The 25,853-nt window shown below is 42.3% G+C and overlaps 1 protein-coding gene across 1 annotated transcript in view; it reads right to left on the bottom strand.

The window, feature by feature from the left end:
* The window catches only part of PPM1E (protein phosphatase, Mg2+/Mn2+ dependent 1E), a 299,607-nt gene that overhangs the window by 112,939 nt on the left and 160,815 nt on the right, over positions 1-25,853 (bottom strand). The window contains exon 2 of the mRNA XM_063456941.1: positions 20,675-20,793. Within this exon, the coding sequence (XP_063313011.1) occupies positions 20,675-20,793 (119 nt within the window). The remainder of the gene's footprint in view (positions 1-20,674; positions 20,794-25,853) is intronic.

Genomic DNA, 25,853 nt, shown 5'->3' on the forward strand with positions numbered 1-25,853 from the left:
AGGAACCTCACTGTATGCACGTAATCCCACAAACAGCATTCCCACACATTCAATACAACATGCAGCCTCCCTACACAAACATCACAAGAGGCATCCTCAGCATGGCAATACTGCATACAGCCTCCTTATACACAAACACACATCACAAGAGGCATCCCCAGCATGGCAATACTGCATACAGCCTCCTTATACATACAAACGCAATTATTACAATTAATTATATAGCACCAACATATTCTGCGCAGCGCAGTACAATAGGTAAAACAAGTCAAACAATTAATTCTAATTCAACATGTTGACATACAGGAACACAAGCAGCATCCCACACATGCAACCACACAAGTAGCCTCCAAACACATGTGTTTGGAGGCTGCTTGTATGGTTGAACATGTGGGAGATGCTGCTTGTGATGTCACCAACAAACACAGAGGAAGTGTTTAATTAAATTTGCTTTATGTCTTTATTTTAATGGGGGGGAGAGGGGTAGCGTAAGGCAAGCTATTAAGGGGTACTCCACTCAAAAACAATGTTTTATTTAAACACTGTTTTTGGTTGGATTAACCCTTTAAAGTATATCTGGCCCTGTTTGGGAGACGCCATGACTCACACAGCCATGCTGGGTAGCGCGCACATATCTGTATGACAGCTGCACAAAGACCTTGCACCGGGAGGGGGGCCCTTGATCTCCTATTGACTAAGGGCCCCATAAGTTGTCAGTCCGCCCCTGGCAGACAGTAACTGTGGACCCTATATATAATATATACAAGAAAACAACATAGTGTATACTGTTGAAACCTATTTACAATATGTGGAAAATAAAAAAGGTTCACTCACACTTTCCAGAGCCACATAAGTTAGGCTCTGGACTGTAAAGGTATTTCATCCACTAAGGGACACACTGGATCTGATCCTCCTCTTAGATGTTTTTTTCTGTTCACTTTAAAATCATGTTGGTTTTTTAAATTTATTTTTTGGCCCACAAAAGAAGTCTGAAGGTGGCAGTTCTTTCCCTTTGGAAAATAGCCCCCAACTGCGTAACACTTCCATGCCGTCATTCACATAATTAATTTTAGTAAGGGTGTAATTTCTGCACACCAACTTTTCAGTGGAAATCCCCATCTGTATGGAATCTTACTATTACGGAGGCATCTGATGATATTAGTAAACTCACGCCTTCGAGCCATAGTTGACGCTGACAAGTCGGCATATAGGGAGACACCTGCGTGGCAATGGGGCGTCCCTTCCGCTTTCCTCTGTGCCATGAGAATAGCTTCCTTAGAGCAATAGTAATGTAGTCTTGTAACAATATCTCTCGGAACTTCTGGAGACAAATTCCTGGCTTTTGGTACTCGGTGAGCCCTGTCTATACGGAGCTCTGCAACTCCTAAACCTGGTACCACAGCTTGAAAGAGACTTAGCAGGTATTTAGAAAGCTCCTTTTTTTTACCGGCTCAGGCACTCCTCTTACGCGGATGTTATTACGCCGGGAGCGATCTTCCATGTCTGCCATCCTTTCCACCAAACATGTTCAGTCTCCATCTTATGCATCCTATCTATTAGTGCGTTGTTTGCATCACATAATTCAACCGCTTTTTCTTCCTGGGTGATGAACTTGAATGACGTAGCGTGATAATGTAGAAACACATTGCGAAAAGCAGGTTGGAGGTGGAGCTGGGCGCAAGGATAGGCAGGCAAGCAAGCATTGTGTAGAGAGTGAGAGCAGCAAGAGACCTGTATGCCGCAGGAAAGGTGGCGTTTTATGTGGTGTTCTTGTGAACAGAAGCAGACAGAGGTGATGCCTTGGAACAGCCCTGGAACAGCAGGACTGTGTGCAGTGCAAGTGAGGCTGCTTGACAGCTTTGCAGTATAAAAAAAATATACCAGCCCTATACCAGGAAGAACGCAGCACGCCGAAAAAAAACAAAAAACAAACCGGCACCTGTCCCAATTGGCACCCCTCAGGCCAGTCGAGATATCAAAAGATATCCATGACCAGTCCTATGCCTCTCACTACTGCATGGCAGTTTGCGGTCTCTAACAGGTGCACAACATATAGTGCATTCTTGCAGTCTGGTGCTTCTAACAGACTGCAACTGACTAGTACAGACAGGGCCAGATTAACATAGGGGCTGATGGACCTGCAGCCCAAGGCCCATGGAATAGGCCCATTGATTTTTTATCCCCCCACACACTACTCTTAGGGATTCCACCTGGCTTTTATTTTATTGGCACAGCCAGTATTTGAGGCTGCCTGGTGCCAATATTGCAGTGATACTGGCAATACAAATGCTGGTATTTTTCTTCAGTATAAACAAGAGATTACTATGCAATACCAGCACTGGCCAGTAGGGGTCGCTGTGTGTGGAGACAGTATACTCACTGATCTGCAGGGGTGCAGCTACAGAGTCCAGATAGCAACTCCCACCCTGCAGAGACAGCCTACAGCTCAGGTGTCATGGTTCTCACCGCGACATCCAGACGAGGTCATCTCAGAAGTGCCTGATGAGGGACTTGAACCTGGGTACTCTGCAATACTGGACCTGTTCTCATGCATCTGAGCCACTATACAGCTCTAGAAATTGCCTGAAGTATAATCTTGCCTTGCATCTAGCACTGGGGGTTGGACGTTATTCTGTGGCTGCTCCAACATTCTCAGCACACCTGTGGCTGATCACCAATTAGCCAGGTATAAGACACTGCCTCTCCCTGAGGGCAGTGTCAGTTCATTGACTCTGGTTCAAGTATTGCTGTTTCGTGTTCTCCTAACCTTGGATTGTTATTTCGTTGTACCCTGACTTCTGGCATCCTCTGACCTCGGCTCTCTACTCGCTTATCCTGATTTCTGGCACCCACTGACCTCTGGCTTACCCACGACTATTCTTCTGGTTTATCCGTTTCTGTACTGCGACTTGGAGCATTAACCTGCACAGCCCCCGTGCACAGACTCACAGGCCAGGTGAGTTCTTACCTGACCACCTTGGCCTGTGTTTAATTGCAAGGGTGAGCATATATCTGCGCTACAGACTCCCAACCAAGGTAAGCCGTTACATCAGGGAAGTAAGGGATGGGGGGGGAAGGCTGCAAGGAGACATACACTAAGGGACATTGGGAGACATTATGACACAGACACATGGGGACACAGTGTCCCCATGTCTCTCAGTGTCCCCATGTCTCCCAGCCAGTGTCCCTGGTGTCTCAGTGCCCCCTAGTCTCCCAGTGCCCCCAGTCTGCCAGTGTCTCACTGTCCCCATGTCTCCTAGTGCCTCAAGTGTCTCAATGTCTCCAAGCTAGTGTCCCTAGTGTCTGTGGCCCTGGTGTCTCAGTGTCCCCATGTCTCCCAGTGCCCCCTATGTCTCAATGTCTCCATGTCCCCCAGCCAGTGTCTCTAGTGTCTGTGTCCCCATGTCTTCATGTGTCACTGGTGTCTCCGTGTCACTAGGTCTCCCCGTGTCCACAGGTCTTCCCGTCTTCCTAGTGTCCTATGGGGACATGGGGACCCTGGGATACATGGGGACACAGGAAGACATGGGGCATTGAGACACTGTGATACATAGGATCACTGGGAGACCTGGGGACACGGCACTAGGGGACACTGGGAGACATGGGGCACTGAGACACTGATACATAGGAACACAGACCTGGAGTAATCGACACATGGGGGCACTGGGAGACATGGGGGCACTGGGAGGAATCCATCTATACAGCAGAATCAAACTAAGTAGTTTTTTGGTGATTTTACAGCATTTTCTCTTATGTCACTCCTTGTGATTTACATTATGTGATGTCACCCATACATATTTAATTATGCAAATTAGCAAGGCCGGTATGTTTTTCCAAGAAAGGTGGCAACCCTAACTACTTTTCACATACTCTTACTTAAGTATGGAAACTTAAGAGGGATGTATGGGAACAAAACTTGTGTGGACTGGCTGACAATGAAAATAGTTAAAGGGACACTAGTCACCAGAACAACTACACCTTATTGAATTTGTTCTGGTGAGTAGAATCATTACCATCAGGCTTTTTGCTGTAAACACGGTATTTTCAGAGAAAATGCAGTGTTTACATTACATCCTAGTGATAACTTCACTAGCCACTCCTTAGATGGCTGTTAGAGATCCTTCCTGGGTCATGGCTGCCTAAAATGCATCCAAACATTCAGTGTCTCCTCCCTCTGCATGCAGACACTGAACTTTCCTCATATAGATTCATTGATTCAATTCATCTCTATGAGGAGATGCTGATTGGCCAGGGCTGTGTTTGAATCATGCTGGCTCTGCCCCTGATCTGCCTCTTTGTCAGTCTCAGCCAATCCTATGGGGAAGCACTGTGATTGGATCAGGCCAACACTTCTAATGATGTCACCAGACTGCTTGTTTTTCTAAATCAAACAGCATGCAGATTTACAGCTTCAGGCTTGAATACAGTAAAATTTTGCTATATTTATGGAGGCATGAGGGGCCCAGGGGGGCTAGATGGTGGTGTTAAAACTATAGGGACATGAATTCATGTTTGTGTTCCTGACCTTATAGTGATCCTTTAAGGTAATGCTCACTTTGGTCTCTCTAACACTGTGGCATGTTCCCTTTCTTCTACACTCACTTCATACAGCTTTTCTCTGTCCCAGACTATATACCAGGAGCTTCTGCCTACTAGTAAGAAGGTTAGGAGAGGAGTGGACCAGCGAGCGCATCATTAGGTGCATTTATGCCAAGTTCAGGGTGCTGGCTGCATAGTATGCCCTTAGTTGGCCAGCTGCATGATTGGCAGGCAGCCTGACATGCATTCATGCCACAACACAAAAATTGCACAACCTAAAAATACAAAGGGAGACCGATAGTGCAGAAGAAAAAATAAACACATAAAAATTGAAGCTAAAATGCACTCACAAACATAGGCATAAAAAGGCAGAGTATAGTCAATCCTCTTCAAGTGTTTTTCTCTCTTCTTATTGTAGAGATAGATGCTTAAAATAAAGCACAAAAATAAAACCGTGTATAACTGTATAATATGAATAAGTAGCTTTATTGGATACACTTACAGGATAACAGAAGTAAAAGGCTCTTCAAAATCCAAATCAATTTTTATGTGTTTTTATTTTTTCTTCTGCACTATCGGTCTCCCTTTGTATTTTTAGGTTGTGCAATTTTTGTGTTGTGTACTTATGATATTGAAGACACTGAGGAGTCTTCGCACTTCCTAAATTGGGGTATTTGTATATATTTTTATATATTTTTTCCCCACTTTGATAGCCACTAGGCTTTTTTTTCCTGTTTTTTGCTTTTTTTGCAAATCACCAGTTTTTTATAATGCATTCATGCCAGGCTGGCCTTCTAATTCTTTGGGCAGTCATGTCCTCTTTTTGGGCATGTTCGCCCCTTTTGGCAGGTTACATGATTTGTGTAGAGTAGGGTCTCCTCCATACTGGGCTCTACTGGGCTCACTTTTTATGCCATCACAAACATTAATTGCCATTGGAGAGGAGGCCATGTTGAGTCCGCCCTTAATCGTTGCGAAATGAGATGGATTTTCAATTTGGAGACCCTATCTCCGGGTGGGCTCAACTTGGATTTCGAAATGGCAGCTCTAATTTAGTTACACCAATGGTACTTAAAAACAACATTTTTTCAAAAATCCAATGGTATTTATATAATTCCGAATATATAAAGAATGTTTTAAACAAATTCTTTATTTTTAACTTCTCTTTATGATGGGTCTCTTTAAATATGTATATTAGTAGATGATTAGTAATATATATATTTTTTTTTTTTTTAATTCTTTATTTTTGTTGTGCACAGAAGTTACAAATAGCCTTGGTGCGCCACGACAGCGACATCAGGGTACATTAGAAAAACATTTGCAATACAGGTAGTGGCATATGTTAGTCAGGCACATTTTTAAGTTATTGAGATCGTTATTACAGTAGTGTATATTCTCGTTTATGTAACTATGAAGTTAAGTTATTAAAACATTACTGAGACAACGCATTGAACAGTACTATGAATTTTGTAACAAAATGCTATTTCATAGATCAAGCTAGTGCGGTGAGACTATTTAACAGCTGAGTATGTAGTAACATGCTAATTTATGATAATCAAACAATAGTAATAATAACATGCTTATAGGAGGTGAGTATGTTAGTAGAGAGCTTTGGTACTAGAGATAGGGAAGTGGTATGCTGGGCAATTTTTAAATACACAGAAGGGACTAGCTGAGTACTGCATTCAGAGTCCCGCACGCGTGGATCACCCTACTCCCATTCTCTCCACTATAGTCACACTGCTTAACCAAAGTCCAGCTCCGTTGTCACCCCATGGTTTGCTTGCTTTGCTTCGGGAGTCGGCTCTGACGGTACCTCGTGGGATTTGTTGCCATGCTGTTGCTTGTGTAGCCTCGTTTCTTGTGTAGTGTCGAGCATTGCTGCGCTGGAGACCGGAATGTGGGACAGATGAGATTCTTGTTTGCTGTACTTGTTTCGTGTTACCGGGTGTGTTAATCTGTGGGTGGAAGGGTGCGTCCGATTTGCCTGCTCTGTGCCCGCCGGTATCTGTAGCGCCTGACAGCCATTTTGGATGCTTGTGGTGTTCGCTTGTAATAGCTTCGCCGTGCTGCAGGCCGAACACATACAGCCACCATCCTCTCTGCTTGCCGGTAGGTCGCTCCTCTGCTCTGCAGGATTTCCCTAAAGCTTGCACATAGGTGGTCAAAGATCACCAGGGGGTACCTGGGTTGCTGGGTGCGGGTGTTCCGCTCTTTGTGCTCATTCTGGGCAGCCATCTTGGGAGTGCCTTGTGTGCCGGTTACCCCAGTATGGCTTGTGGCTGATTTGTCTGCTCCTCTTCCTGCTCGTTGTGTCCAGTAGAGACCGGGATATCCCCCGCCGGTCCAGAGGGGGGGGGGGGTTGGTTGAGTATAGGTCGCTTGAGGGCTTCTGTGCCGAGGAAAGCGGCCGCCTCTCCTCGGCTTCAGCCTCAGAAGGCCGCGTTTATGTCTCCGCGTCCCCTGTCTTGGTGGGCCTCGGGGTGGTAGCTGTGGGTTCTTGAGGGCACCCCCAGTGTGGGTGGCGCACCCCTGAGTGGTTTTGGGCTTAACGAACCGTCGTTTTTACCCCAGATTATGCCCCCTCAGCAGGAGCTCGTTGCAGACACGTCTGCTCGGCTTGAAGGTCAGGCTCCGCCCCTCGATTAGTAATATTTTGATATTTATTTTATTTAATAGTTTACTTTCTTTAAACATGCCTATCAAGTGGACTTTATGCCAGATTTCAACATTTTCTCTAAAGAGGACTTTTTGCCCATACAACAATGCAAAACGAAGAAACTCCCGATCACATGACACGCCGGGTCGAATTACGCTGACGTCACGACGTCAGAAAAAAACGGAAGATACCCGACCGCCATCTTGGAATCCCGGACGAAAGAACAGCCGAAAAATTCGAGGAGATTTGGGGGTCTTCCAAGTACATGTACATTGATGATATGAATGTCCATGCGGTACATGATGTATAATTAGGTTTATAACGATATATTTAAGTGTTTTGTAGGAGATTGTATGAGTCTTTTAAAATTTGACCTTTCCAATATGGCGGAGGCAAGTCGGAAGGACCTTATATGGTCCTCCAATTAACATGTGTTTGTAATTGTTTAATTCATTTTCATGTATAAATTAGAATCAAATGTAGTATATGGATTATGCACCTGAGGAAGACCTGTTATGGTCGAAACGCGTTGTGCCTTTGTTTTTATTACTTTTTATTAAGTAAAAAACTTTTCTACTTTAATTTATTCCGCTGTGGTTTATTATGGTGTGAAAAAGTGCCCTATTACCAGGAACCGGTGGAGATAGCTTGAATAAGCTTATTATTCAGATGCTTTTACAGCTAGAGCCTGCTTCTCAAGGCTCTGCAGATCGTGAGTGACCCACTACCTCCGATTTTATTTGCCTTTAAGTGTTACAGTATTATGCTATGTATTTCTTTTTAATCTTAGGTTGAAATCAAGACTCACCTAATATAAGTATAAATCTGTTTATTATTCATCTTTTATTGCACCTCCCTAAATCTACTTTGTTGTTCCTCCATATTGTACTGGGACAATCCTCCCTTGTATGTTTCCTGTACATGTAATTTTTATTACTGTACCTTGAATTTTTCTTCTGTATGCAGTTTGTTTCTTGCCTCAATAAACATTTATTGAACTAAAGAGGAAGTAAGATGGATTGCGCAATTCAGCACTCTTGTAAATAAATGTAATCTAAATTTAAACATTTTAGAAAACTACAATGTAAGAAGGCTCAAAGAACAGTATCCTTGGTGACAAAATGTATGAGCAATGACATCATGTATCTGTCTGCACATAAATGTGTGCTATTTAAAGAGTAAATTGGCAAGACAAACACAAGTTCTTTAACCCCTTAAGAACTTCTGGAATAAAAGGGAATCATGACATGTCCACATGTCATGTGTCCTTAAGGGGTTAAACAGAAAATAGTAGAAGACGCTAGTGTCTCAAGAACTGCAAACATGCAGCAACAGTTCCATATTGTTATGAATGATGTCCCACCATTCTCGAATCCAGTGAAATTGGTGAAAACAGCACATTATTGAGTGTAGAAATACAGTATCAAGGTAATGTTTCAGTTACATAGTTCCATTTATGTCTAAATTGAAAAAAGACTAAAGTCCATGAGGCTGTAGCAGTGCACTCTCAGCCAGCGAATGAAACTCTGTGCAAGGACTCAGCCCAGAATTGACATTAGCCAGCCTGAATGCTTGTTCTTGGCTGGCTAAACATGATACCTAAGGTGGAGTTACACCTCCAGCAGGTAAATATCTCTGTATCTGCAGTGATTGATACTGAAATGCTGTACATACAGGCTCCTTGTACCATGCACCATGACTATTTCAAAAGACTGAAGTGTTCATGGTGCTTGGAGTAACTCTTTAACCCATTAAGCCTCACCCGGTGAATAGTTTACTTCTTTACTGCTGATTACAGATTTATTTTTCAATTCTATTATTCTTTTATGATTCTATTATAAATATCTAGTGGTGCTCTGCCCACCACTTACTCATTCTATACAATCTTCAATGAATACAAGGTACACTATTTCCACAACCCGTGTGTAGTAGTGAAAGTGTGTAGCGCTATAAAATATTTACTTACTCCCCAAATTGCTTTAGGGGTGTAGATAGTCTCCTGGTAGCTAGAAGAAATTAAAGGTACATAGTGTGTTCCAATTTTTACAAATAATTATACCCCTTATAATTAAGAAGCACTCACGTGGTTTAGAGCCTATTTGGATTGGCTCTAATCACTTTCGCTTTGTGTCATTCAGGTGACACACACCTCAACGTCCAGATGGAGTGTACTCCTCAGAGAGGGAAACAAAAACAGGGGAGGGGAGGACAGGAAGAGCTCGCCCTGGTGTTGAAATCCTTATGGACACAGTATGATAATAAGATAAGTACAAAAGTAAAGGTTACTCCTCACCTGGTTAAGAGCCTGTGACCTGGCTCCCAGTATAATAGTGTACGAGCTAGTTTAGGGACAGCTCTCTCCCTTCTTTTAGCAGGATAGATGAAGCTTCAAATGCATGTATTCCAGCTTTTAAGAGCATTTATTGCTTAAACATTAAAAATCAATCTGATACATACAGTAAAATAGTCCAAAACGCGTTTCGCCGAATCCATTCAGCTTTCTCAATTGGTGTCTTCTAATCTGCTTGGTTCCGGTTAAATTTCCCACTTTCCGTCCTGATTGGTGGCCACAAAACACTTTCCAGCCAATCACGGGCGTTCATGCGGGGGAGGGTGCGTTAGCACAGCTGTGTTGCTTTATCCCATAATAGTGGCGTCATCACGCACCCACACGTGACCGTGCGTGTGACGTCACTTCCGGGAATCCGGGAGAGTAGTATCTCCTCTATTGCACATCCGGTTTGGTCCGTTTTCCAGTTCTACTTCCTGTTACACGGATCTGTAAACGAGCCTCACTTGTCTCAATATTCATTTTCCGCCATTGCACTTAAGGGTCTCCCCCTAATTGGTATTTAGGGCCCCCACCCACCGTTCAGGGGTGGGGGCTAGAGGGGAGGACATTAGGTCCCCCCCTTATAATTTATGGCCCCAACCCATCGCTCAGGGGTGGGGGCCAGGGGGAGGACATTAGGTCCCCCCCTAATTGGTATTTAGGGCCCCACCCACCGTTCAGTAGTGGGGGCAGGGGGAGGACATTAGGTCCCCCCTAATTGGTATTTAGGGCCCCCACCCACCGTTCAGGGGTGGGGGCCAGGTGGGAGGACATTAGGTCCCCCCCCTTATTTTACTTTAGGGCCCCCACCCGCCGTTCAGGGGTGGGGGCGGGGGGTCAATAGGTCCCCCTTCAGGCTAGAAGCCCCCACTCGCGTGGCACGGGTGAGGGCTCAGGAGGGTGGAGAACAATAGGTCCCCACATTATTTTACTTTAGGCCCCCCTTTAGTTTAAAAGCCATCACTCGCATGTCGCGGGGGGTAATGTTTTATTAGACATGCCCCTACTCGCGGTGTAGCGAGTAGGGGCAAAATTTACTTATACTAAATAATTTTTACTTAGTATTAGTAAATTTGGCTGAAAGACCAAGTTCCAAAGTCCCGAATTGCTGAAGTCCCGAATTTCGGAATGCTGAACCGAACCGAAAATTTTCCCCATGCACATGCCTACCTTATAGTAAGTGAATAAATTTGGAACAGACAGCCCCGACTCTCTTCTGCTTATTGCGCTGCGGCTTAGAAAATCGGCTTTGCCTACCTCCCAGGAAGGAAGGAATAAATATCTATTTGTTGAGATGCCAGATCTTTCTGCTGGAGCTTTAATGGTATAGAGTGAAACAGGCAGTGTAATTTTTACAGTGTAAATACATCCAAAAAATAAAAGTTTGTATGTGGACCACGGTGTTTTGGACAAAAAAAGAAAACACATGAAAATGGTTCATATTGTAAATTTGGTACAAAAGAAATGTTTGTTATTAGAGGAAAATAATACAATTCCAAAGTAAAGTATGTTGAAAATATCTGCTATAGCAAAATCCTTGCAGATATCGCATATGCATTGTCACCCAAGCAATAAAGACACCAATTCAAATATATATAAAATGTGTAAAATATGCACAGTATGAAAGTTGAAGATGCATGGGGATGTTAATATCTGGAAGTGCACATACATCACTGACCTACAGGTGGACAGTATTTTTTATGGCCTAATAAATTCTTGACAATTCACAATTTAGTGAACAACCTTGCTTGTCACATTAAAGCAAGGGAGGTTCTTAAGATTCTTGAAGATTGATTCTTTAACTGATATGGCACTATCAATTTTATTTTTATGACATTATCCTTTTATACAAGTTCAGGTTATGTTCCCCAGTGATAAGCATGAGAATCCTCTGTTTTCTATACTAATACCTTTCATGCAAATACATTGGCAGGCCATGCTTAATGTGGTGGCTAACAAAAAAGCATGATCATTTATTCCTAATCCCAGAGCTTTTCTCCTGTTGTATTTGAGTGCTGGAATTGCAGGAAACCTGGGACCAGATGCCTTACATAAAAGGATTAAGCTAGCAGCTGATTGAACTGCTCAATAATGTGTGTTGCAACATAATAAATTACAGTCCACAGGATGCCAGTAAATGCGAACGAGTTTCCCCAACTAACTGCTTATCTACTTCCTTCGTATGAGATCCACAAAGTGCATCTTTAGTAGGCTGAAATAATATGATTAAAACATATCCTCAATTTTACATTAACAAAATCACTGAACTGTAGAACATTATGTTGGAAGCCAAAAGTCGAGCACATGAAAGAACCGGCATATCTATACAATCTAGAAAACTAATAGCCAAGTGGGCAAATACTTCGACAACCCAGGCCACAGCCTTCAGGTTGTGATAATGTATTAGGACTGAGAGAAAGATGTAGGAATTCAAAGTTATACATATGCCTGATGTGGTGATTGGTGGATTAAATATAAATAAGGGATTCTTGGGTTTCTATTCGATATAGCTACATTACTTATACAATTTGTCATGTAACATAATTACTTAATAATTAAACAGTATTTTATATTAAAGACAAATGAGAAAAGTTTGTGTATTCTGCAGACTTCCAATTTATCTCAGGACATCTGTTGCACTTAATTGAACGTAAGCGTATGGATAAAGTATGTGCATAGGTATTGTATCTAGAGGTGCGAATTCTAAACAAGTCGAGTATAAAATAGCTGCTGACCTTTGATTACTATATAATGTTAATTCCTTTCATTGTCTTATAGCTCAATAGTGAAATAAATGCAAATGTATTTAATTCTATGACATCTCAAAAGTATCTTGGAAGCAGCACAAAGGAATAGATAGACCAAAGACTGGCAGAAATAAGGAGATACAAAACAATAAAAGCAATAGGTACAATTAAATGTTCGTCCTTAGGTTGGGACTTTCTCAGGGAACGTTGCATAAACATTTTGCCGGACTTTTATTTAATTCTACCTATTGGTTTTTTTTTATCTCTTTATTTTTGCTGGTCTTTGGACTATTCCTTTGTGCTGCTGGATACTTAGAGAGGTTCTGCTGGAATACCACTACTGGTGGAGATGTGCCTTTTTTACTACTCTTTTGTAAGTGCAATACAATAAATATTTACCAATTTTAATTGTAATTAACTATTGCGGCTGTCTCTTTTTCTGTTCTACAACAAGTAACCTTCTATGAAGAAGATCATATTTAATACCCTTGGAAGGGTGACGAGCCTGATATTCATACAAGTTTGTGAGTGTTCTACCTCATATTCACTGGGGTGTTCTATGTAATACTGTATTACGCTATGTATGGTTCATATCTTTTCTAGATATAATATATTTTCGGTCGAATATTCTATTCATATATCTTTCCAGGTTGTTATAATTTTATTTATATTTATTTTGTGTTTTTTCCACATTCTTTATCTTTTGTAATTGCTTTGGGTGTTTTTGTGAGGTACACCTGGGATTTCACTTTTTTACATATTATTTTTACTCACTTATTAGTGTTTATACATTCCTTATATGCTGTGCTTTTACTTACCTCACTAACTGTGTGTTTTTGACTTCTGGTTTGTTTTTTATAGGTACTGTATTTGAAAAAAAAGAATGGCATCATATATCTCCTAACATTTCAAATGGACAAAGCGGGACACTTTAATTTTAGGGTATGGAGGCGTGGCCGTAGGTGGGTCTGTTCTGATACATTTTTAGGTAACTTACTAATGACATTAGGGTGTATTATGCCATCTTCCAAAAGAAGGCCTTCAAAGATGTTGGGGTGGCATAGCATGTCCTAAGAATCGGGCCCTCCCGGCAGCTGGCATATTTACCCTCTATGGCAATCACAATTGGGGGGGTACCTAACAACCAAGACTGTCCCCTTGCAGCCAATCCTGCCCATTACATCACGATCACATGACTAGGATCGGCGTGATGGACAAATTGGCTGCAGGGGGGACTGCATGGGTTGTCAGGTAGATTCCTCAACATATAATTAATAAAAATAATCTAATCACATATAAATAATAAACAAAATACATTTAGAACTAAATTATATATATATATGGTGGACATTCCTGCAGTCAGCATGACAACTGCACGCTCCCTCAAAACTTGCGACATCTGTGGCATTGCTCTCAGAAGACCTATGATTAAGAATTGTTGACTTGCATAAAGCTGGAAAGGGTTATAAAAGTATCTCCAAAAGCCTTGCTGTTCATCAGTCCACGGTAAGACAAATTGTCTATAAATGGAGAAAGTTCAGCACTGCTGCTACTCTCCCTAGGAGTGGCCGTCCTGTAAAGATGACTGCAAGAGCACAGCGCAGACTGTTCAATGAGGTGAAGAAGAATCCTAGAGTGTCAGCTAAAGACTTACAAAAGTCACTGACAAATGCTAACATCCCTGTTAGCGAATCTACAATACGTAAAACACTAAACAAGAATGGATTTCATGGGAGGATACCACAGAGGAAGCCACTGCTGTCCAAACAAAACATTGCTGCACGCTTACAGTTTGCACAAGAGCACCTGGATGTTCCACAGCAGTACTGGCAAAATATTCTGTGGACAGATGAAACCAAAGTTGAGTTGTTTGGAAGAAACACACAACACTATGTGTGGCGAAAAAGAGGCACACCACACCAACATCAAAACCTCATCCCAACTGTGAAGTATGGTGGTGGGGGCATCATGGTTTGGGGCTGCTTTGCTGCGTCAGGGCCTGGACGGATTGCTATCATCGAAGGAAAAATGAATTCCCAAGTTTATCAAGACATTTTGCAGGAGAACTTAAGGCCATCTGTCTACCAGCTGAAGCTCAACAGAAGATGGGTGTTGCAACAGAACAATGACCCAAAGCATAGAAGTAAATCAACAACAGATTGGCTTAAACAGAAGAAAATACACCTTCTGAAGTGGCCCAGTCAGAGTCCTGACCTCAACCCGATTGAGATGCTGTGGCATGACCTCAAGAAAGCGATTCACACCAGACATCCCAAGTATATTGCTGAACTGAAACAGTTCTGTAAAGAGGAATGGTCAAGAATTACTCCTGGCCGTTGTGCACGTCTGATCTGCAACTACAGGAAACGTTTGGTTGAAGTTATTGCTGCCAAAGGAGGTTCAACCAGTTATTAAATCCAAGGGTTCACATACATTTTCCACCTGCACTGTGAATGTTTACATGGTGTGTTCAATAAAAACATGGCAACATTTCATTCTTTGTGTGTTATTAGTTTAAGCAGACTGTGATTGTCTATTGTTGTGACTTAGATGATGATCAGATCACATTGTATGACCAATTTGTGCAGAAATCCATATCATTCCAAAGGGTTCACATACTTTTTATTGCAACTGTATATATATTTTATAATTTTAGTGTATTTTGAAGTGTATTTTGAGTGTGTAATTTTAATTTACTTTTTTTTTTTTTTTTTTTTTAATATTTATTTTTGCAGTGCATATTAAGATAACATACAAGCACGTGGTGCCCCAAAGGCAGTCCACTTGCACAATTCGAAACATAGGTTACAACGGGGTACATAGGAACAATGCACAATTTTATATATATATTTAGTTACCAGAGGATAGGTCGCGAGTTTATATATATATATATATATAGTAAACATGTTATTCAAATTAAGAGGTCACGAGTTTACACATAGAAAACATGCTATGCAAATTAAGAGGTCACGAGTGTATACGTATTAAACATGCTATTCAAATTAAGAGGTCACGAGTTTACACATAGAAAACATGCTGTGCAAATTAAGAGGTCACGAGTGTATACGTATTAAACATGCTATTCAAATTAAGAGGTCGCGGGTTTATGCTTAGTAAACATGCTATTCAAGTTAGGTGTGAGTAGTTATTGTATAGTAATTCAGCGCGTAACAATCAACGTATAGTTTAATAAACTGGCTATGAAGCTTTAAAACACAACTATGAATAAGTCTCATAGGCTAGGGCTAGAGATCATACGCTTAATAATAGTAAGATTGACCTGTATTTTACATAGGTTGTAGACTGAGGCCTAAAGCACAATAGCAGTATGACAACATGGCATATGGAGTGGAGAAATGGTTTCATACTATAAGATTTGCATTAGAGTATGGAAAATTATTGTCTAAGCGTATAGTCAAGTCCGATTAATGCTAATCCCCAAGATTGTCCGGCTGCATTGCTGCTGTGGTTGCGTGTTACCGGAACATTGGGTGCTTGTGGTATTGTCCCTGTTAGCCGATGCCCTCTGTTGGGGTGCAGTCAGTACCCATTGAGGGTCCTCTGGACGGCAATTTGATGCGATGGCTTCCTGGGCGTGATGGGAGTCGTTGAGGTGGGTCACCAAGCCTGTATATGGCTGCTCTTGGAGTGGAGGGTGTACTGTATGTAGCATCTCTCGACGTTTGGTCGGTGCTGAGTGATCGTGAGGAAGGGAGGGCTTTTCCCCAGCCCCAGGCCTCTTGTGGGGTCGGCTTCTTCTTGCCACAGACTCGGGCGTCTATGTGAGCCGGGTCTTTCCCCTGGTGGGCGCCGTGGGTGGCCCTGGTGTTTCGCCGCCGCCGGCAGCGGGCGGGCTTCCGGCGTGGTGGCTGAAGCTGTGGAGGATGTCTCCGTGGGACCTCCGGCCCAGGTGGGTATTTAGTGGGTACAGTGGATGTTGAGGGGCAAGCTTTACCCGGGATCGGCCCACTCCTTACCCTTCTCCTCACCTCCTTCATCTCCTCTCCATTTGCAGGGGAGGACCCGGTTAGGAGTCGTTCCAGTCGGGCCCAGAAGTTCTGGAATATCCGGTCCAGGTTGGTCAGCTGTGGCAGCGTGAATGTAGGCTGGGATACAGCCTCCGCCATCTTGCTGGGTCCAGCCCGTCCAGGGCCCCAGTCTGGGCAGTCAGCTGCAATCAGTGTCTCTTTACTTGCTGTGTTGGTGGGGACCGGGATAACCCCCTCCGGTCCATAGGGGGGGGAACGGGAGCCGGAACTGAGCTTGTCTATGCTTTGCGACGACGGGAGAGCGGCCGCCTCCCCCGTGTCCGCCTCGTGAGTAGGCCGCAACGGCTGGATATTCGGGACTTTGGCGTACAGCCTCGGGAGAGGTGTCATTCTGCCGGTCTCGGTGCCCTGAGTCGATTAGTGGCCAATGTGGGTCGGGTCGCAGGTTCCGTATAGCGGATTTTAGGTCGCTTTGTGCGTGGCCGCTGGAGCTTCAGCAGCACACGTCTGCTCCCTTCTGCAGTCAGGCCCCGCCTTAATTTACTTTTAAGTGTATTTTTTAAATTAATATATATATATATATATATATATATATATATATATATATATACACACACAGTTATCATCAAAATTACTAAAAAATCTGGTTTATTGACAAGATTTACAGACTTTCAGCTGTCTGCAATGAACAAATCAAACAAAAGCAATGGAAAAAGATCAACGCAACAAATGCTTTAAGTAGTTTTCCCAAATTCAACTGAAAATGCAACTTATGACTACTCCATTTTTAAAACAATTCATCCCCCTGAATATAATCCCCCACAACAACACAAATATGAAAAACAGGTGTTGTCTCAAAAACACCTGATGCAACTTATCAAGGGCTTCATTATACAAAACACATTTAGATTCAAATTTATATATTATGTATATATTATTATAATATGTAATTCTAAGTGTATTTAGAAGTGTATTTTCAGATGTCTGCAACGAACTGTTTAAAATGCATATATAACATGTTATATATTATTATTCATAATGGTACATAGGGAGTTTAAAATGTATAGTATATAAAATGTTATATATGCATTTTAAACTCCCTATGTACTATTATGAATAATCACTACCGGTATATTAAATGTCGCCCCCTCTTAGCTTTCCATGGATATTTAATGGCCCTTTTACAAAGATGTTTATTTTACTATTTTATATATAAACCATATTGTAGCCTTTAAGAATAGTAATTGGGTTTATTTTTTCTATTCTATTTCTGTTATACATCATCGTGTGAGAACGATCTTTTACTCCGCCGGTGAATATATGGACATGATATACCAACTCCCGGAACACATATTGCAATGCATAAGGCGACCATGGCGCAACCAGAATACGTCATTGGTATTAAATATAAGATCAAGGCTTGGGATGCAAAGCCTCTACTAAATGAATACAGGTGATTATGATCAAGCCGCCGTTCCTGATTGGCTGATGGCGGTTCGGGACAGCGCAAAAAGGACTTTTAAATCAGAATACTGAAGGAGATCAGCCACCACACTATTGGATTTCCTTGAAGAAGTGCTGTTATAGGATGAAACACGTAGGGCTGGAAGGACTACATCGTGACTTTATTTTCTGATTATTTTATATTAAGTGTATTTATTTATTTATTCATTTCTGTCTACAATTATTTTGTTCCAGCTCCAGAGGATTTCCCCACACATTATCCTCAGCCAGATTAGATTATCATGTGCAGGACCAAGAAATCCATCTTGTGAGTGTATTTGAAATAAAAGGTGTTTAACTTTTTAAACTGGTACACTATGTTTGTATTTCTCCCTCTCTTCTATGTATGTAATGGGATAAGAGAAAAGAATAGAAGATATATATGTTATATATTTTATTTTTATATTTCTCCTGAACAAGCTGATATCTCATGAACAAGCTGATATATATAAGTGTGGGTACACTTAATATGAAAGAGGTAAATTATGGTTGAACAAACATATAGCTCAAATTCTGAGATGTGTTTTGCCTCAGTCCTTAAGCATCTAAGACTGATTTCCAAACAAAGTTATAGTATACATATTAATAGATATATTACTGTGAGTAGCATTGCTATGGAGCTCTGTTATACACTGAAACACACCAACAATATGAAGCTATTACAAGAAAGGGACATTAAGATAGAAAAGAGCGACTGCAATTTGCGCCTAAACAGGGACTGTCCCTCCTACACAGTGACTCCTTGGAGGTATGTAATAACAGCAATTTTAACAAAAACAATAGGTTGTTCTCAAACTTTGTTTCTTGGGCACCTAAACATAGAAAGAAAAACCATAATAGCTAAATAACCTCCCACTCACAGCTGTATGTTACTAATGAAGTGTTTAATACCCTTGTAATGTTCTGGAGTCAAGTCCGCTCTCATTTTAGCTGTCTTGTGCAATCTCATTTACTTCCCCACTGCTTAAGTAATGACACAGAAGTAAAGCTTCAGGATAGGGTGCTATAAGCCAGTTTGTTACATAGCACTTCAGGATGTTGAGGAAGATGTAAGGTTAAAAAAGCCCACTTTACAAATACGTGCTTATTGAGCATACCCTTGAAAAGTGTCAGCCACTTAATTAAATACCGTTGGCAGTATAACCATTTAAGCTCATTGAATTGGTTATAGAGTCTAGAGTCCCTGGTAATATCCCTCCATTCCGTGTTAAAACATTTCCTAGAAGTTTAACGCTGAACAGGGGTCCGTGGCCATCCACATTCCAGCCCCCACTAGAGGAACGGCCAAGGCAGAGATAACACACTTCCTCACAGCTATACCAATTCATACCAGCAATGGGCACTGTGGTAGGCTGAATGCAGTCAGTTGACATTCTCAGCCAATCACTGCTGCCCATTGCTGGTCCTGTACACCTGTATTGGCAGTACCTGCCTAATGGCAGCCCTGGTGCCAGGAGTGCCCTAAGGCCCTCCCTGGGTATGTAGTCAAAACTTGGAGGACATTCGAGAACTTACAGTATATGGAATCTGTTGGGCACCAGATGCCTCCTCCTCTCAAACCGGGAGCTCCAGCAAAGAGTTTCTATGAGATCCACTGAGCTAAGTTTTGCCTATACACGAGAGCTGTAGTGATTATGGTACTTGGAGTGTTCCTAGAATATATATATATATGAATATATATATATATATATATATATATATATATATATATATATATAATCTTTTAATCATTTTTTTTTTTAAATTCACGTATATTGACATTTTGGAAGAAATAACTTGCCAGCGATTGCCACTCCCTTTTCTGACAGCCATCTTTATGCATCTCTCAGTTATATAACCCTATTTTAGAGCCATCCATTATTTTTCAAAATTTTGGGCTTTACTAACGACAGCAGCAGGGGATTTTGAAAACCAGAAGTTGCAAGATAGTGAGCATAAGGAAAGATAACTGACAATCTGTACAAGACTGAATGTTAATAATAATGGCTGTCAGACAGGATGGCTGTCAGACAGGGTGTGGGAAAAGAAGGCAAGCCATTTCTTTAATAATTTCAATACACAAAAAGTAGACATGTGATTTCTTTAAAAACTATAATATATATGAATTGAAAAAATAATCATATGTTATAACAAAGAATGTAAAAAGAGGTTTAAAAAAACTGTGGTGTTCCTTTAATTAAGAGGACATCGTAATATAAACCAAGAGTATGTCTATAAACATTAAAGCATTACCCCAAGCATCATCTCAACTACAGTGATTTTTATGCCAGGAGTGCCCTGGCCCTGTTCCCCAGTAATGCGCTGAACCATTTGGGAATGGTTTGCCCTCTTACCCGTGTCCTTGCTGGGCTCCAGGACTCCTTGTGGCTCCGGTGACACACTTTTGGCTTCTGAAGCCAAAAGTGTTCTGAACACTTTCACCACTCTATTCAGCTAAGTAGCAAATTACATAAAAATGTCTGCAGGGTAACATGCCTGGGGCAGATCCAATCATTGAGGATTCTCAAAAACTGCAAAAGATCCCAATTTTGGGTCTGTAACAATGATTTGGATCCCATTGATTTTATAATCTGATGCCAATATAAATTAGTACACAGTGAAACTAATGCTAGTATCACCATTAAATATCTATAAACGTAAAATATACGTGTCTAGTTTGTCAAATAGTTCTACTGCTAAGCAGATTTAGAAGGCAATATTGATTCACCAATTAATTCAGTATTATTAACAAAGTGAATTTCAAGCAACGCTCGTGTTCAAGCAGTTTGTCAAGCATTGATATAAGCAAACACCCTATACAATTACACACCATTATCTCTCACTCTCTCCAAGTTCTGCCATCATCTACTAAATACATTCTATTGCCCACATTATGCTTAGGTTAGATAAAGTTGTATGTACTTACGTATTATCCCCTCTGTGCCATCCACATGCTTTGGTACGTAGTAAGCAGACAGGTCTCCCTGTATTATTTCATCTGCAGTTGCCCTCGCCACACCAGCAGCCAAAAATGATGGGCAATTACTAATGGAAGAAGACAGAAGAGAATGTTAGACATATTATTTTAACAAGATCACACAGCATTTGTTTAGCAAGTTGCCGAGAACTAGAGGGCAAAGGATAACTGGGCAAAATACAATTTCTCGACCATGCTTTATAATAAATTATATTACAGGTTAGCAGCTTGCTAGACTTCTTATGGTATATCAAGTTATGGATTCTATTTTTGCCTCTGCTCGTCCATTTTCCTGACTATATAGAATTCAGATCTTATCACAAGAGGATGGTAAATTGTTATCGAAAACATGTTTCGCACTTGAAGGTTATTATGCAAATCTAATTGTGAAGAAATCATTTTCCACTCTGTGAAATCACTCTCTGCTGTTGGTCCTTTCTTTCCTTAAGGGGACAACATTAGATTGTTTCTAATGTATATGAGTCAAGCTGTTTTAATGACATAAAGCCCTTAATGGGTTTCTAACACCTGTTTGTTTGTTGGTACTTTGGAAATCTCAGAAAATGAATTAGGTTTTATAAAAGGTCTAAACCGACAATTTAACCATGTAAACACTAAAAAGAAAACATTCACACAAAACTGAAATAAAGTGTACACTTAGCCAAACATTTTAAGCACAGGTTAAACAACTAGCTCTAACACAGAGGCTATCAGAGAAAGGGGGACATAATTTCCCCTAGTGGAATGTTATGACTTATTGGGTGTCAGTAGGGCTGTTGTCCAGATAGGGAGAGAGGTAAATGGATACAGACAGCTTGCATTTTGAACGGAATAAGAGCACGTCTGCCATGTATGATATGATATATCCTAGCAACAGCATTTTGGTTAATTCAGATTACAGAGTGCTAAACACAGCCTGCCCCGGGGATCTGCAAACTGTGCATTCTGCCCAAAGACCACCAGACATTAAACTTGTACATTGCTATATTGATAAGCAGCAGAGAAAGAGAAGATAACTATATCATCTTTTCACAATAAGGATTTATTGTAGTTTAAAAAGTATTATTGCTGGGGGGCGGAGCTTGGACCTGAAGCGGAGCCGTCGCCATTTCTGTGAGCTCCCAATACTCCTGATAAAAATCCGACACCATCCTGAAACGAAACGGACGGATCACTAAACTTACCCCAAAAACGGCTTCGGGAGGGAGAGGCGCACACTTTCATGCCTTTTTTTCAAACCCCACGATCCGGCAAGGTGAAACGGAGGTTTAAGGCCTACCCCACGCCCAATATCACCGGACTGGAGTATTTCCTTGACGGGATCTTCACACGAGGTGAGCCAGACCCAGCAGGCAGTCCCCAGCCGACCCCCGACACTGCCCCAGCGAACATGGGGAGACGCACTCAAAAGTCGCAGCAGGGTCTGCCAGCAGAGCAGGCCGACATCGGAGCTCTGCTGCAGCGGCAGGCGCAATCCAAAATGGCCGCGGAGGCCTCGCAGGCCCCGACACCACCCCGCTCTCAACCTCAAACACCCGCTCATGCAGAGAGGGAGGAAGAGCACATAGGGGCACTAATCCAAGCACCTCCAGATAATACCCTGGCCACTAAACAGGACTTGCACAACTGGGTACAGGACATAAAACAAACGCTGGCCACGGATGTGGGCATACTTAAAGGGGACCTACAAATGGTGACAGAACGAGTAAGGGGGACGGAAGAGACCATCACAAACCTGCTAACCGACATGACACAAATAAAAACAGAGCTTTAACAAATGCAGATTAATCAACAGGGTCTCGCTTTACAAATGTCGACCCATGAGGACCGCGCCAGTCACAACCACATAAAAATACGCGGGATACCCGCTGACGTCACACCTGACGAATTACCCCACTATGTAAGGAGGCTTCTGGCCACCATCCTGCCGGCCGCAACAGCCAGGAAAACCATCCTTGATGGGATGTACAGGCTCCCGCCTACACCCAATATGCCCAACAAAAGCTCCAGAGACGTCATCCTGCGCTGTGCCACCGCACGGGACAAAATCAACATCATGGTGGCAATACGGGGTAAAACTCCCCTGGACTTTGAAAGTGCACAATTATTATTCCTTCAGGACCTGACTAGAGCTACGCTCCAATGGCGCCGTACATTGCACCACCTCACAAGCCAATTGCGCACCGCTGGGGTGCAGTACAGATGGGGCACACCCAGGGCCCTCCTGATCACCCACAACGGAACTACTCATAAGATCTCCTCGGACAAAGAAGCTCCTGCTGTGCTCGCCAAACTGGGGCTGCCAGACAGTGGACACACCGCACGAGCCCCTACACAGACATGGGACCCGGACACCATAATACCATTTATTCCGCGATCAACGGAACCAACAAACAGAGTCACCTGACTGGACAACGCGCAAGAGATCCTACCAAGAGCCCGCGCAGATCTTGTCGGAGGATGGAGATGTACAGAACCACACTGACTTTTATATCTTTTATGTTTTCTTTTATTTCTCTTTGCTCTTGCTCTTTTGCCCTTTAGTGAAATCCTCGCATGTACCTAATTATTGTTATGCCAATCCACACCCAAATAAGGCTCCTACAATTGCCAACATATAAGACAACCTCACCATCTAGAGGCCCATCAAATGGCAGCAGCACCACTGCCCTCAAGGAAAAAGCAACAAACCCCCCCGCCACCTCCTTGGTCAGGGGCAACCAACCCCCTTTGGGGACGTGGGCTACTGAACACTTTGGTGCCCATTTCCCCAAAACATCCCCACCTGAATCCATCACGACTCACTTACTAACCCTGAACTCACACAAGATATCTTGCCACAAGACCTACCCCGTGAGTTAGTCTGCACTACCCCACTTCATCTTAAGTGGACATCCTAGTTCACCTATTTCCTTGAACCACCACAAAGGGTACAGCTTCCCGGACTAACACACCCATGTGCCGACCCAGTTTAACACGAACCAAACCTTACTTCAACATGCATACACCTGAACAGCCAACTATGGCAAATTGGACACATAACCCTGTTGAAACCTTATGCCTGTCTTGTTACTATACACATGTTAATTGAAGGTTTAAACACGTTAAAAGAAAAATGTGCGTGAACATCAAATGTCACAATGCTATACCACTTGTACTGACGGAAAGTTTTAAAATGCCTGCTGTTGTGGCAGAACACACATGTATGTATCTTTAAGCAGAAAGAAAAATAAAGAATTAAAAAAAAAAAAAAAGTATTATTGCTGTGGAGCTCTGGTACACACACACACACACAAATGAGGAACTGTCGTTGCCATCAGAACATCAAAATCATGCCATAACAAAGAGCCAGTAGCCAGCAGGTTTAGAAATGGAACATATATTACCAAGCTACTTATAAATAATCATAATAGCTGCAGGGAAAAACAAAGTTTTAATATTGTTATAAAGTGGAAGATTTTTTTATATATATGCAGTGAAAAGACTGATGTACATTACTGGTCATACTGCAATATTGGGTTGAAACAGCAACAGCGCTGTTTATGAACCACGTAGTAGAAGCTTTCTTTCAGAGTACAAAAAGGTGACATTGAAAAAAAACGTGCATCACTCAACAGTTATTACAATTCAGAAATGTATGAATGAGATCATTGCTGCTAGCAGAAAAGCACAAATACAAGATACCCAACTATCCCAAGTTGGGAGTTTAATTCCTATATTGGTGTCTTTGTGTAAAGTGGATGTGTCAACGTTCCAAACTTGTGCTATGCAGCCACATTGACCATGTGTTCATTATTAGGCATTCACATTAATGGATCCTACCCTCTTGATGGAAGCTAACAAGTTCTCAAAAAATGAGAAGGATGGAGAATAAATAGACGGTGGCTTGTGGGATGTTCCCCGGTATGGCTAATAAAAGGCAGCATTACAAACCTAAAAGGATAGTGGTAGTCTAAGGCCATTCTTACCATTTGTGAGGGCCTAGTTCAGACAAATTCTCTGGTCTACACCTCGTCTGCACAAATACATGATGAGCCATACATAACTTACACATATACATTACATTACTTGTCACACCAACAAAATCAGCATTGCACTCACTGGCACACATACATAGCCATGCACTAACACACAGCTGTACTCTAGCACATAAACATAGATACACACTATAATGTACAGAAACATGAAACTACCACACACACGCAAACATCCATAGCCACGCATACAAACACACAGTAACCGACACCCACTGGTGTATCTTCAGCAAGGCAAACAAGGCACTTGCCTTGGGCGGCACATTCCAAGGGGGCGGCAAAAAACGGGGGTGACAAGCTGCCATCCTCACTATGGTAATTTTTTTTTTGTTCCCAAGCAAATTTTGACAAGGGAAAGGGAGTGAGACTGGGAGAAATTGCAGCAGGATAAGCTGTCTATCTGCTAGAAGGCAGAAGTCAGTCAGCATTATAAGCACTCCAGTAACTGCTGCACACCCCTCCAGATTATCAGCTAGTGGAGCCTTCCAGCCCCTCTCCCGACATCAACTTGACAGCTGACACTCCCCCTGACAGACCACGCCCTTTGACAGACCATGCGGTAGTTCTCTATTGCAGCCTCTGCTCCTCCTCCTCCCTATGCTTCCTCAGTAATGTGTTGGAAGGAGTCTGGGAAGGCAGGATCATATCTCTATCTTCAGTTTCATCTGACACACCTTTCATTAATAGGTGAGCAGAATTAAAATGGCTGGTGCTGCATGTAACATGTTGTCCCAGTGCTGCCCTGACTGTAGGGATCCTTAAAGCGGCACTGTCATGCCGAACTTACCTTTCCTCAATCTCTTCCTCTTCTCCCCCTCTCTCAGGATCTGTTATTCTTTTCTTCCTGTCTTCTTTAGTTTTCTTTAAAACCATAAGACAAAGTAGGGACTCTTTGTCTTATGGGATTCCTCCGCTTGACCAGCTCTGACCAGCGGAGGAGCAAAGTGTGCTTCATTTCCGCTGGTCAGAGCAATTTTCCCATGATCCCTAGCTTTCCTCCCAGTTCCCACAATACTTCCTGTCAGTATTGCCGAAAGTCCTGTCACTTAGACAGAACGCCGGCAAAACTGCCGAATTGCATCCTAACAGAATGA

Source organism: Pelobates fuscus, chromosome 1 (genome assembly GCF_036172605.1).
Source record: "Pelobates fuscus isolate aPelFus1 chromosome 1, aPelFus1.pri, whole genome shotgun sequence".
NCBI classification, from domain to species: Eukaryota; Metazoa; Chordata; class Amphibia; order Anura; family Pelobatidae; genus Pelobates; species Pelobates fuscus.